Below are 13,464 nucleotides of genomic sequence, written 5' to 3'. Positions count from 1 at the left end.
AAGGTCATATATTTCTGTTTTTTAGATTGGTCTCTGATGGCATGAGCTCGTTTGGTGAGTTCATGTTTTCCTAGATGGTGTTGATTCTAGTAGATGTTCTTTAGCATCTAGGTATTTAAGAGTTAAGTATTTACTGTAGTCTTCATTGTCTGGGTTTATTTGTAGCCGTCCTTCTTGGGATGGCTTTCCATATATTTGAAAGGACTTGGGTGTTGTGATTTTACTTGTATCTGCTTTAAGGGGCACCCTAAGGTCAGTATTGCTGTGGTTTTTGCAGAGTCTCTCTCTCTCTGTTGTGAGCCACCTAAAGCTGAAGGTGGAGTGATGCAAACACCTCCGTGGCCACCACCACTATGATTGCGCTGGGTTAAACCTGAAACCAGCACGGTGTTGGGTCTTTCCCAAGACCTTCTGTAACCACTCCCTGGTTACTGGCTCTGTTTGCTTAAAGGCCTGGGGCTCTACAATCAGCAAGTGGGAAAGCCAGCCACGCCTGTGTCCTTCCCTTCAGGGTACGGAGGTCCTACAGGCACTGGTGGGTCTAGAAGTGCCACCCAGAAATCAGGGACTAGAGTCAAAAACCTTAGAAGTGTACCTGGTCTGTTGTATTACTGCTAAGCTGGCACGAAAACCACACAATGTAGTCCTTTCCACTCTTCTTTCCCCTTTGCAAAGGCAAACAAGCATCACCCCTTAGGCACCTCCACCCCAGGCCACGAGGAGTACTGCCAGACTACCACCAATGTTCCCTTATGGCCCACTGCCTCTTTAAGTCAGGTTGTTGTGAATGCTGCCTGGCCTGGGACTCACCCTTCAGGGCAGAGGGCTCCCCACTGACCCAGGACAGGTCCAGAAATCAAGTTCTGGAGTCAGAGTCAAGTTCTGGAATTGGGAACCCCAATAACCACTCTTACCTCTCTTCTCCTCAAGTGTCAGGAAAGGGTTTCTTTTGGAACCTGGAGCTGTGCAGCCTGGGATTAGTGGAGGAGTAATACCAGGACTCCATTGTCTGTCCCAGCTTGTGTCTCAGTATGTCACGTGTGCCTCCAGTCCACTGTCTATGAGCCTAATTCAGCACTAAGACTTGCCCAAGAGTTGCAGTCCCTATGGTCTAGACTGCCTTTCAAGTTAACTTGGAGACACAGTGCTGTAGCCCTTGGTGGTGAGTTGTTTTGTAAGCACTGATGTTTGGACTGCTGCCTAGGAGATTACCCTCTGGCTAGGGCTGGTTTAAATGCTCCCTCTGTGGGCAGGTGTCAGGTGAGTTGGTCCTTTCCTTTCTGCTCTAACAGGACAGCACTGATTTTATTGCCTCACAATTGCTATATTCTCCCTCCCCACCCCCTGAGAGTCTCTCTGTACTACACTGCCACTGCCTGCGTTGGGGAGGGGTGGTGTCTGAGATTCAGGACTGTTTTATTCAATTTCTTCAGTGCCTCTTTCAGAAATATAAAGGTCAAACCACGTATTAAGAGTGCTCACCTGACGTTTGATTCTTGTTAAAGTGTTTTTCTTTTTTCTTTCTGTGTAGATAATTATTAACTTGGAGCTTTTCAGTCCCTCATCTTGTGCCACCCTCTGGCGGTTTTAGCTATTCTGGATTTTTTTGTCGTTGCATATGAATTTTAGGATTGCTTTTTCAATTTCTGTGAAAGATGCTGTTGGAATTTTGATGGAAATTACACTGAATTCTGTAGACCACTTGATGTAGGATAAATATTTTAAAATATTTATTCCTCCAATTCATAAACAAGGGATATCTTTCCATTTATTTGTGGCTTCTTCAATTTCTTTCATCAGTGTTTTATAGCTTTCAGTGTGCAAGTATTTTACCTCTGTGGTTAACTTTATTCCTAAGTATTTTATTTTTCAATGCTAGTCTAAATTTTGTTGTTTACTTGATTTTTTTTTGTTCATTGTTGGTGTATAGAAGTGCAACTGATTTTTGTATTATGATTTTGTATACTGAAACTTTACTAAATACATCTGCTAGTTGTAGTGCTTTTTTGGCAGGATCTTTAATGTTTTCTACATACATGACCATTGTCATCTTCACAGAGATAATCTTACTTTTACTTTCCAATTTGGATACCTTTTATTTTCCTTGCCTACTTGCTCCGGATAGGACTTGTAGTACCATGCTGAATAGAATTCGTGAGAGTGGGCATCCTTGTCCTGTTCATCTTAGAGGAAAGGCTCTCAGGTATTCACCATTGAGTATGATGTTAGCTGTGGATTTGTTATATCTGGGCTCTGTTATATTGAGGTACACTCCTATACATAATATATTGATGACTTTCATGGAAAATATGCCTTATGAATGAATACCCTTTCTCCTTTACATTTATTAAAACTAATAAAAACTAGTGATTCTTTGGTGTTATTTGCAATGTTTTAGGTCAGATAACATTTTTCTTCTTTTATAATTCCAGGAAGATTAAACCATTTACAAGCTCTTACAAATGCATTGTTTATTTTGTGTTTACAACATTTACTTTTAATATAGGAATGCTAACCTCTTATAAATGTGAACTTGCTCAAAGAGTGAATATACTATTCCACGTTTTTTGGTCTCATATGTATTTAATGTTTCCAGGTGTGTTAATCACAGACAACGGTCCCTAGCCTTGGGAATACAATTTATGTTCCTTCGATTATTAGGTATGCCATTTCTCTTTATTCATTGCTAAGTGTTGGCTATTGTGGTTCAATAGTGTTATTGATTTTTTAATTTATGGCCTGTGACATTATAGTGGAAGACTAGGCTACATCATTCTTGTTGAAGGAAGCCATTTTCTAATGTTTCAGATATAGGATTATTTACATATTGCATACTTTTAACCTACCTGCCTGGTTACCTGTTCTAACTCTATTGCAAATAAAACCTTAAAAGGTATATCATGTCTGTTTCAAATATAAAATGTGATCATCAACACATAATTCCTTTTCTCTCTGCTTTTGTCTCTATTTGTGACACTATTGTGTTACATTAGCAATTAAAAATGATGTTAAAATGTTTCAATAGCAACTGTGGAATGGATATTGTGACTAGTTAAGAATTATTGGAAGAAAGAATTTATACCAGAGAATTTTATAAAGTTCCAGATACAGGACAACTTACAAGAAAGGCAGACATAGTAAACATAATATTAAGATTATTTATTAAAACAAAAACAAAAAGTGCGCGCATTAGAGATCACCTAGTCCAACTTGCCGATTTTTTCAGATGAGTAAATTAAGGTCCTGAAAAGTGCAGGGTTTTGCCCATAGTTACACAACTAGTGATATAAATGAAACTAGGAAAATTATTCCTAACTGTGAGTCTAGTATTCTGACTGTATCATGCTACAGGTCATGAAAGAACTGACTGGATGTAACTGAAATCTTGTCTAAAAATTACTGCCTCAAATAATTGGAAGTTCCTTAGGTATATGGAAGTTGAGTACCTCATGACTTCTTGGAGATGGTGGCGGGCATATAAGATAGTGATATTCCTAGATATGGTATTATAAGACTATATATCTGTATATACATACACTAATACATAACAGAGGTCCATGTTAATTTATATACACATGCACACTCACATAGATATAACATATATTGTAGTTCAACAGATTTATTTGTGCATCATGAATAATTTATTTTGATTTTTAAAAAGTATAATAGCTAATTTCAAAGGCACATTTATTCATTATATTAGAAAAGTGGTGAATTGAAATATTAACTGCTAGCCTGATATATATTGGATATTTCTATTCAAATACTTTTTTGAATTGATTAGAAATACATAGTAATTACATATAATTATTTTAGAATATTGTATCTGTGCTTTATATTCCTTTGACTCGTACATGAATTAATTTGTATGTGGACAGATGAATATTTTTATTTCTATAAAATGTATGTATGATCATGTATAAAAAGATCTGTAATTCTAAACTATAATCTTTACCCTTGTGTATTTCACCCATAATTCTTTTAGGAACAATACCTGGACCAATTATATTTGGTTTCACAATAGACAGCACATGTATTCTTTGGGATATAAATGATTGTGGAATTAAAGGAGCTTGCTGGATTTACGATAACATCAAGATGGCCCATATGCTAGTAGCCATAAGTAAGTGGTGATTTCTTGATAATTTTAGAGTAAACTAAGAACTTAAAAAAAAAATCTCATTGTTGGTTACTTAGGTCATAGTTATTTTCAATTGTTCAGTCTGCATTGTTGAACCATCCAGTAGTCTTCCTGAAGCAGAGAACACTTATCACAGTGTGTTATGAAAGTCTTTGAACGGACAGAGTCTGCAACGCTCAGTATTAAATACACGAAAATAAAATTCTAGCCGTCGTTATATCATACAGTATATACTTTTCTTTTAATAACTATCTCAAATATTTTTGAAAAGTATACTTGAAAGGTAAAAGAGAATTCTGAGAAACTCCCTGGAATGATTGTCATCTAGGTATCTAGGTGTTGCAAACACATAGAGCTCAGGCAGGGAAGTATCTTTTGTCTCTAAAGCACATTGTGAGGAACCTTTTTATAGCTTAGAAGGTTAGCTATGGTGTTCAATTCTTTTTGCCTTTTGCAGTTTGTAATGTCTTGGTTAAACAATGAATGAAATTTAAGGCAAGATTAAGGAAGTAGAACAATGTATCTAGTTTATACTAGTAAAATAAAAGTTGAAATTTAAAATTTGAAAAATAACTTAAGAAACTAAAATATCTTAGAGAAATCCTGAACGTATGTATACATATGTATCTAATATAATGTGTGATTTTCATTGTGATTATTTTGACACAAGTATCAAGATAGGCTTATGATTACGCTTTACATGCATGTAAATCCAGAGTATACTTTCTGAGTTGATAGAGATAGAGTAATAGAATATTTGCTGAAGAAATAATGTATAAATTCATATAGCACTTGGGGAGTAAGTATTGACAAGTATAGGCAAAATGAATCATCCCATTACTTTACCTGTTTTTAAAAACCATTTTTTATTCAATTTTTTAAACTATATTTTTACCACAATCATGACTACATACAATGTTTTTATGTTTAAAATTTATTTAATTCGTTTTGTTTGTACTTTTTGGTCAAAGATACAGACAGATAACAAATTGTTCATTTTCCTACTCAGTGATGAATGTGGGAATTCCCCCACAAAATACATAAAAATCTTAAAATTTTCAGAATGAAACAAATAAAAAAAATTGTAAGTTGTATCTATGTAACTAATCATTCTATAAATCTAGTAATGTCTAGATGAATGAGCATTCTTGTTTTTAGAATAGATGTTTTTAAACAAAATATTAATAATCAACAAAAAGAAACCAGCTACTGCAAGAACTATACTGTGAGATCACATTGAATTTATTAGGCTGGCAATTATTAAATGCTTATATGGTGGTTGGAACTAGTTTAACTTCATATAACTTCATATTAAAATCAGATTTACTTGAAAATAAAGCAAAGTTTGTGAAGTGAATCTTAATGTTTCATATTTTTAGCTGATAAGAAGAGTAGATTGATTGAGTGTGATATTCTCCCACAGAGGCTTTCTCTTAAGAACTCCAAAACCTTTTTAATTTTCAGAATTATTCTCTATCCTGGACCAGAATGTTCTGCAATTTATTCAGTTTCAAGAATGTTACAAACTACTTTCCCTTATTATTGACTTTTGGTTGCTTGCAATTTTTTATAGATATGATATTGTGTTAACAAATCTATTTATTTATTTTTGAGACAAGGTTTCTCTCTGTCACTCAGGCTGAAGTGCAGTGGTGTGATCTCAGCTCACTGCAACCTCCACCTCTAGGGGTCAAGTTATCCTCTCACGTCAGCCTCCCAAGTAGCTGGGACTACAGGCTCATACCATCATACCTGGATATATTTTGTACTTTTTTTTGGTAGAGACAGGGTTTCCTATGGTGCCCAGCCTGCTCTCAAACTCTTGGACTCAAGACATCCACCTCTGTCAGCTTCCCAAAGTACTGGGATTATGGGCTTGTGTTAACAAATCTAGATGGTGGCCCAATTCCTATTTAGTTCTATACAACACTTATTTTACCAGAATGTACAAGCATAACCAAGAATAAATTAATTATTGTACTCTATTACTGCTTAGAAAGAAAATAAATACTACTGCCTTGAATTGTATACAAATGTTTTTTCTTTCCCCTTAATGTTTCAAAAATTTTAAACACAGAACTCTAATGGTTATGTAATTATTCTCTTTGAAAATGTTCTATTTATGAAGATTTTTCTCAGCGATAATTTTTATCATAATTAAAAACAAAAACCATGATTAATTTTTTTTTTTTTACTTAGGTGTTACTTGTAAAGTTATCACCATGTTCTTCAATGGATTTGCAATCTTTTTGTATAGACCACCTCCACCAGCCACAGATGTGTCATTTCATACTGAGAATTCAGTTGTGACTAATGTTTTAGCAGAAGAGGATCTCAACAAAGTAGTAAAAGAAGGGTGAAATGAGAAAAGAGAAGACTGTTTTACACCTGGAAAATTTACCTCGATTTTTAAGAACACGCGTTACCGTGACAACATTATCTATCCAATATGGACAATCACATTTACAAAATTGATGTTTTCATAATCAAATGTATTTTTTTACATATGTAGTTTTTGTTTTATGCAAGAAACAGACCTGTGCCTTCAAAGCCCACCAAAAGCCTCAAAACACAGCGCGCACACACACACACATGAACACACACACACACACACACACTTCCCATTCCCATTGTCTAGATTTGAAATCCTCAAGCAATAACAAGAAAAAAGGCCCACAATTAGAAAAGTTTCCATTTAAAATACAATGATGTTTCTATTCCCATTACAACTTGTTTAATTTTAATTTTCATTGCCAACATTTTGAGCTTAGAACATTTATGGTATAAAAATTTAAACTAATCAAAGTTGTGTGATGATTTCCAGGAATTATTATTGAAAGCCTATTAACTTAAAACCAGGTTTGTCACGTAATTTGTTTTTTAATTTATGTATACTAGTCTGGCCTTTCTCAAAGCAAATTATTGAACTATTAGAATATGTTAGTTATCATCCTTGTGTCCTGGTATATAGTGAATACAAAAACATCAGCATTGTATATGCATATTTTCACTTTAACTCAAGAATTCCAAGAGGTAATTTGTTGATATTACAATGTTTAACACATCTATTGATTCTGTGATAGTATTATTCAATTACGTATATTTCAGAGGAAAGTACCAGTCAGTAAAGAAAAATGCCAAATAAACATGAAACTATTGATCAATACTTATATACCTTTAACTTTTCTAATTTGAAAAGCCAATCACTTAACATATTACTCATAGCACCTAAAACAGTGCCTTGCATAGTGTAGTCATCTATTATTGTTGTTTAATTAAAACATTAAACCCTACCCTTTAACTCAGCAGTCCCCAACCTTTTTTGCATCAGGGACCAATTTTGTGGAAGATAATTTTTCCAGGGGGGAAGACGGTATGGTTTTGAGATGAAACTGCTCCACCTCAGACCATCAGGCATTAGTTAGATTCTCGTAAGGAGAGTGCAACCTAGATCCCTTGCATGTGCAATTCCCAGTGGGGTTTGCACTCCTATGAGAATCTAATGCTACTGCTGATCTGACAGGAGGCGGAGCTCAGGCAGTAATGCTCACTCACCTGCCTCTCAGCTCACCTACTGTGTGGCCTGATTCCTAACAGGCCACACACAGGTCAGAGTTGGTGACCCCTGCTTTAACTGATGCATTGATTTAATAAAGTATTCTACAAACCTGATAATGTTATAATCCTATTTATACAGGTCCTATTTATGCCAACTTTGCTGAGAATATGGAGGGTATAGATGAGTGAACATCAACAAACATAACTTCTACAATGGTTAAGAATTTTACTTGAGAAAAGTATTGAAGTTCAAATCCAGATATTATTACATTTGAAATTTTTATAAGGGTTATTAATTTAATAAAATTCATTATCAGGTTTCCCCTATAAGCTTTCTCCGAGGTTAGTTTTCCACAAGCATTGTTTTATATACACTGTAATAAAAATAACACAAGCCTAGTGTTAGATCTTGTAGGAAACCAAGATTAGAAACATCAGAAATTTGCAGAATTTAAGAAATTATGTTTTGTGGTAATCCGTGGCCAGGGATGATAGAATGTAGTGCAATTGTAAAGTGAAATTCAAGGGGAAGGAATGAGAAGTTAGTCAAGCAAGCACACTTGAATATTAGAGAAAGAGAGGAGCTGTGGGTCAGGAATCAGAGAGACATGCTAAAACCAGACAGATATAAACACCAAAGACGGAAGCCAAATAGGTAGCCAAAAATCCAGATATTTGAGAAGCAGGAAATTTATAGCAGCCAAAGAAACAGGGCAAGATAGGCAGGTGAACACACATGATACCTCAGTTGACAATCTCCCTCCCACCAAGCTAGACACATTGTAAATGCTGCTTCTTGTTGGAGCTCAGAAAAAAGGAAAATTTAGGCTTTCTGTGTCCCATGTGTGGAAGCAGGGAATTGGATTGAAGACTTTCATAGTTGTAGAATAAAGGCAAATCCCGAGGAACTCACTGATAGAGATGTGAAATGACAGTAAGGAAGAAAACAGAATAACTATACAAATATATTAGTCTAGGGCCACTTAATTTAGAGGAAGAAAAAAAATCACCCCATCCATAGAAATAGTTTGATAAACAGGTGACTAAATAATTGGCATTTATAAAGATTCTTAGTTATCAAGGGCTGCATCGTATTTTATATATTCAGTTTTATAAGGTGATACTTTTTAAATAAGCTTTTTATGAAAATGGTTAAACTGAACATAATTTTGGTTCTTAAAAGGAGTCCAGAGCTTTTATATATAATGTACATATTTTAAAAGAACACCTCCTTTATAACAGGGTTTTACAGACACTACCATAATTTATGATCATTGTTTTTTACTTTTGGGTTCACCTAGATCATATGAGTTGTTATGATACTTCTAGAACAAAATTATTCAAAATGTGTTTTTTGTAATTTATGATTTTTAAGTAAGATTGACTTATAAATTGACATTGTAATTTTGTACATAATTGGATATATGTGTTAAAATTTAACATTTAGATTTATTTAATTGTAGAAAATATATGTGGAAAGAACTGTATGCAGTTGACTTTACTATGTAAATTGGAGGGAAACAAAGTTTTAGATCCATTTTCTTTCAAAATTGTCTTTATTGTAAAGTATGCAAAATATATATTCATACCATTTATTAAATCAGAGTGTTTATAACAAAATTGTCATGTTTGAGCTTATTAAATGACACAGGTTTGAAACTTGGCTTATCTCTGTGAACATAAGCATATTTTATGGATGGGAAAGGGAAGTTAGTATTACTTTTGAACTTGGTGAATGTATTAATAATTTAATCCAGAGATTTCTTGTATCTCAACAGATGTTTTTAATTCAATACAAACCACATTTATTATGAAATATATATTAGGAAAATTCTCTTACACAAGTTTCTACATATGACAGATTAATATATAAGATTTATATGAGTAGGATACATTTTACAGATGGTTTGTTTTTAAAATATCTGATAAAAAAGTGTGGGATGTATTTATCTCAGTTTATTATAATAGTAAAATATTTTAAGGAAATACTATTAGATATTAATTTGAAATATAATGTTCTTTTCCCCCTAGGCTCCTTCAGCTTTTTTTTCAGTAAAGTCTAATAAACACTAACTTTTACAGCACATATGAGTAATCAAAAATAGATGAAAGACAATCCACTTTGAAAAACTCAGTGGGTAAATTGGATAATAACATTTTAGTGCTTCAGCTAAAATTAATTTAGCTTTTAAAAATTATCAAGAATTGATCATTTTTTTCTTTTCAAATTTAGTGTGTCTGACTTTCCATTTAAAAATTTATTTTGTGACTTTGTAAAATAGTACACATAAAATTCCTCTATAAGCTTTCCATAGTGTTAATATTTTAAAAATCCATAGAACAATTACCTAAAACTAGAAACAATTACAAATAAACAAGCATTGGCATGATACTATTAACTAATCTACAGATTTTATTATAATTTTGCCAGTCATAACACTAGTGGTGACAAGGACAGGAGGCTGAGGAATTCTGGGCAGAAGAGAGAGGGTCCTGGTAAAGGCCCCACCCTCAAGTCTGGAACCACAGCCCAAAGTGAGAACATGCATTCCTGTTTTTCTGCTCAAATGTTGCCTTTTCCAAAACCACCCATGACCCACTCCACTGCCTATCCTGTGCCATCCCAGGCTCTGCCAGCAGAGCAGGAGAGGAGAAAATGAAAAGCAGCTGGACATTGGAAACTATGGTTTGGGGTTGGAGAGAAGAAGTCCAGGCCGCTGGACTTTGGGAAAAGATCACCTTCCTGCTCCATCCCTTTTCTAGCTCCCCTTCCAGCTGAGAACCACTTTCATAGGCAATGAAGTCCTTCACATTCACCACCCTTCAATTTTTTCATGCAACCTGATTTTTCCTGGATGTTGAACAACAGTTCAGGTGCCACAGGTGTGAATGCTAAAGGCTATCACTCTGACCCTCTGCCCTCACTGGTGGAGAGCAACTGCCTCAAGTCAAAAGACAGAGGGCCTACTGAGCTGTTTCACACTTAACCTGTCAGCAGACAGCAAAGCTAAAAGAACACTGTAAAGCATGCAACTGGGGCTTCGGGGGTCGCAGGTACTCCCCATTAGATGCTTCCATGGGGCCTGCATGGAGTTTCCTGTTGGTGCCCAGAAGCACTCACCCTGGCTCCTGCATCCACTCACTTATGTGCTCTCTTCCACAAGGCGTTGAGCACAACAGGTTCTACTGAGTGGGGTTTACCCCTGCTGGCACCAAAGCAACCAGCTAGCTCCAGTGCCCACACTCCAGTTCCTGCCTGCAAAGGGATCAGGGTAATTTCCTGCTTCAGTGGTCTTTATCTGATCTGAACCTAGTCAAGGATCTCACGTTAAATTTATTTATTACTGCTTCTTAATCTCTTCCAATCTGGAATGGTTCCCCAGTCTTTTTTCTTCATGATATATTTCCTCTCTATTTCTATGTGTCCAATAACTCTAAACTTCAGTGGCTTAAAACAGGAAACATTTCTTATCCTACCATTTCTATGTGTCAGGATTTCAGGAGCAGCTGTGCTGAGTGGCTCTGGTCTGAAGTTTCTCAAGAGGTCTCAATAAAGATATTGGCTGGGGCTGTAATCATCTGAAGGGTTCTCTGGGATTGAACAGTTTGCTTGTAAGAAAGTGTGCTCACATATGTGTTTGAAAAAGAGCTTCATTCCTCAACATGTAAGCCTCTTCACAGGTCTGTTGACATGGCAACTGACTGCCCCCGGGGTGAGTGAGAGCAACCAAAACTGAAATCACAGTGTCTTATATGATTTAATTTTGGAAGTGACATATCTTTTCTACCACAGTCTACTGGTCATACAGGTGACCTTAGTAATCTTAATTCCAGCTGCAAAGTCCTTAAAAAGATTTAAAAGAACTTTGCAGTAAACTACAACACCTTGATTCATATACTTGGTTGAATACGCCAGGGAGGAGAAGACATCTTTACAATTCTGCCTACCATGCCTGGTATAGTGTGGGAAGAAAAGACAAAAGGTGAGTACCAAGAGGCGTGAATATTGTGATTATCATTGGGATGATATTGGGGGCTGGCTACCATATATTACTTTGACAATTTTGAAAAGGATTGGCCAATTATTTTGTAGAATATCAATTTGGATTAGTCTGATGTTTTCTCATGATTATATTAACATTATACTTTTTTTTCAAAAATGATATATTCTTCTCAGAGCACATATTAGAGAGTACATGTTGTCTAAATATGATAGAACTTTGATCACTTGGTTAAGGCATATATCTGCCAGCAATGACCACTCTAATTTTATTTTCTCCTGTATTATTAATAATTAGCTCTTGAAGGGATACTTTGAGAGCATGCAAATATCCTGTTTCTCAGCAAACTTTCGTCCACTAATTTTAGCATCCATTTTTGATTCTTGCGTGCTTAATGTGGTTTTTGCTAATAGTGATTTTCTGTATTCATCACTTCTTTAACATGTATTAATTGGTATTGTAATCTAAGAAAGAACCATCCCTTTCTGTTTATTTAAAGTTACTTTATTATTTGAATAAATATAAATTATTTGACTAGGTTATTATTCACTAGTTTGTTTTGTTTTGTTTTTTTTGTCAATTTTTTTTATTTATTTGAGGACATCCTTAGTGTTTAGCACCACAAGATACTCCAGGCTCCTCTTATACTTTCCATTATTTAAGGATTAAATAATTGAAAACCAAAATGTGCATGTTAACATGCATAACATCTATTTCTACATTAATTTATGTGTGTATGAATATGGATACCTCCAATTGCAATCCACACCATAGAGTTCATGTTAATCTTCCTTTTCCTCATTTGCAAATATTTTCTTAAAGAGTGAGAAAACTGACTTTTGTTATTCACAACACATTATTTATCCAATACTAAATAGAGTATTAGTTTCTATTGCTGACATGACAGATTACTACAAATTTTATGTCATAAAATAATACCCATTTATATCTCACAGTTTTGTAGGTGAGAAGCCCATGAATAGTGTGGTTCAGGTAGTTCTCTGTTCCAGGATTCACAAGTTGAAATCAAGTTGTTGTCCAAGGCTGTATTCATTTCTGGAGGCTCTGGGGATGAATTAAATCCCAAGCTCATTCAGGTTGTTGGGCAAATTGATTTGCATAATGATATGGTTTGGCTCTGTCCCCACTGAAATCTCATGTCAAATTGTAATCTCCACATGTTGAAGGAGGGGCTTGGTGGCGGGTGATTGGCTCATGGAGGCAGTTTCTAATTGCTTACCATCATCCCCCTAGTGCTGTCATATAAGTGAGTTCTCACGAGATCTGGTAGTTTAAAAGTATTTAGCACTTACTTCCACCCTTCTGCTCCACCACTGTAAAATATGCTTGCTTGCCCTTCACCTTCTGCCATGATTGTAAGTTTTCTGAGACCTCCCAGTCATGGTTTCTGTTAAGCCTGTCAAACTGTGTGTCAATTAAAGCTCTTTTCTTCATAAATTACTCAGTCTCAGGTAGTGCTTTATAGCAATGTGAAAACAGACTAATACACATAGCAATGTAGGACTTAGGTCCCTGTTTTTTTTTTTTTTTTTTGCAATAGTGTCTGGAGATTGTTCTTGGGCCCTAGAGAACATCCACATTTCCTGGTTTATGCACCTCCCCCGACTTCCTCCATCTTCAAAACCAGCAATGACGTGTGGACTCCTTCTCAAGATTTGAATCTCTCTGACTTCCCCTGTGTCTCATCTTTCCTGCTCTCTTTTGCTGCTGCTTTATGACTCTAGCTGGATAAAATGATCTGCT

At 35.3% G+C, this 13,464-nt stretch overlaps 1 protein-coding gene across 1 annotated transcript in view; it reads left to right on the top strand.

The window, feature by feature from the left end:
- Positions 1-9,313, top strand: part of SLCO4C1 (solute carrier organic anion transporter family member 4C1) — a 63,400-nt gene extending 54,087 nt beyond the window's left edge. The window contains exons 11-13 of the mRNA XM_023212218.3: positions 2,597-2,661; positions 3,986-4,123; positions 6,341-9,313. Of these exons, the coding sequence (XP_023067986.2) occupies positions 2,597-2,661; positions 3,986-4,123; positions 6,341-6,501 (364 nt within the window). The 3' untranslated portion in view covers positions 6,502-9,313. The remainder of the gene's footprint in view (positions 1-2,596; positions 2,662-3,985; positions 4,124-6,340) is intronic.
- Positions 9,314-13,464: the final 4,151 nt, after the last annotated feature.

The sequence above is a fragment of the Piliocolobus tephrosceles genome, chromosome 4 (assembly GCF_002776525.5).
Source record: "Piliocolobus tephrosceles isolate RC106 chromosome 4, ASM277652v3, whole genome shotgun sequence".
NCBI lineage: Eukaryota > Metazoa > Chordata > Mammalia > Primates > Cercopithecidae > Piliocolobus > Piliocolobus tephrosceles.
The sequence above is the reverse complement of the archived record's forward strand: the minus strand, read 5'-3'. Positions and strand labels throughout refer to the sequence as shown.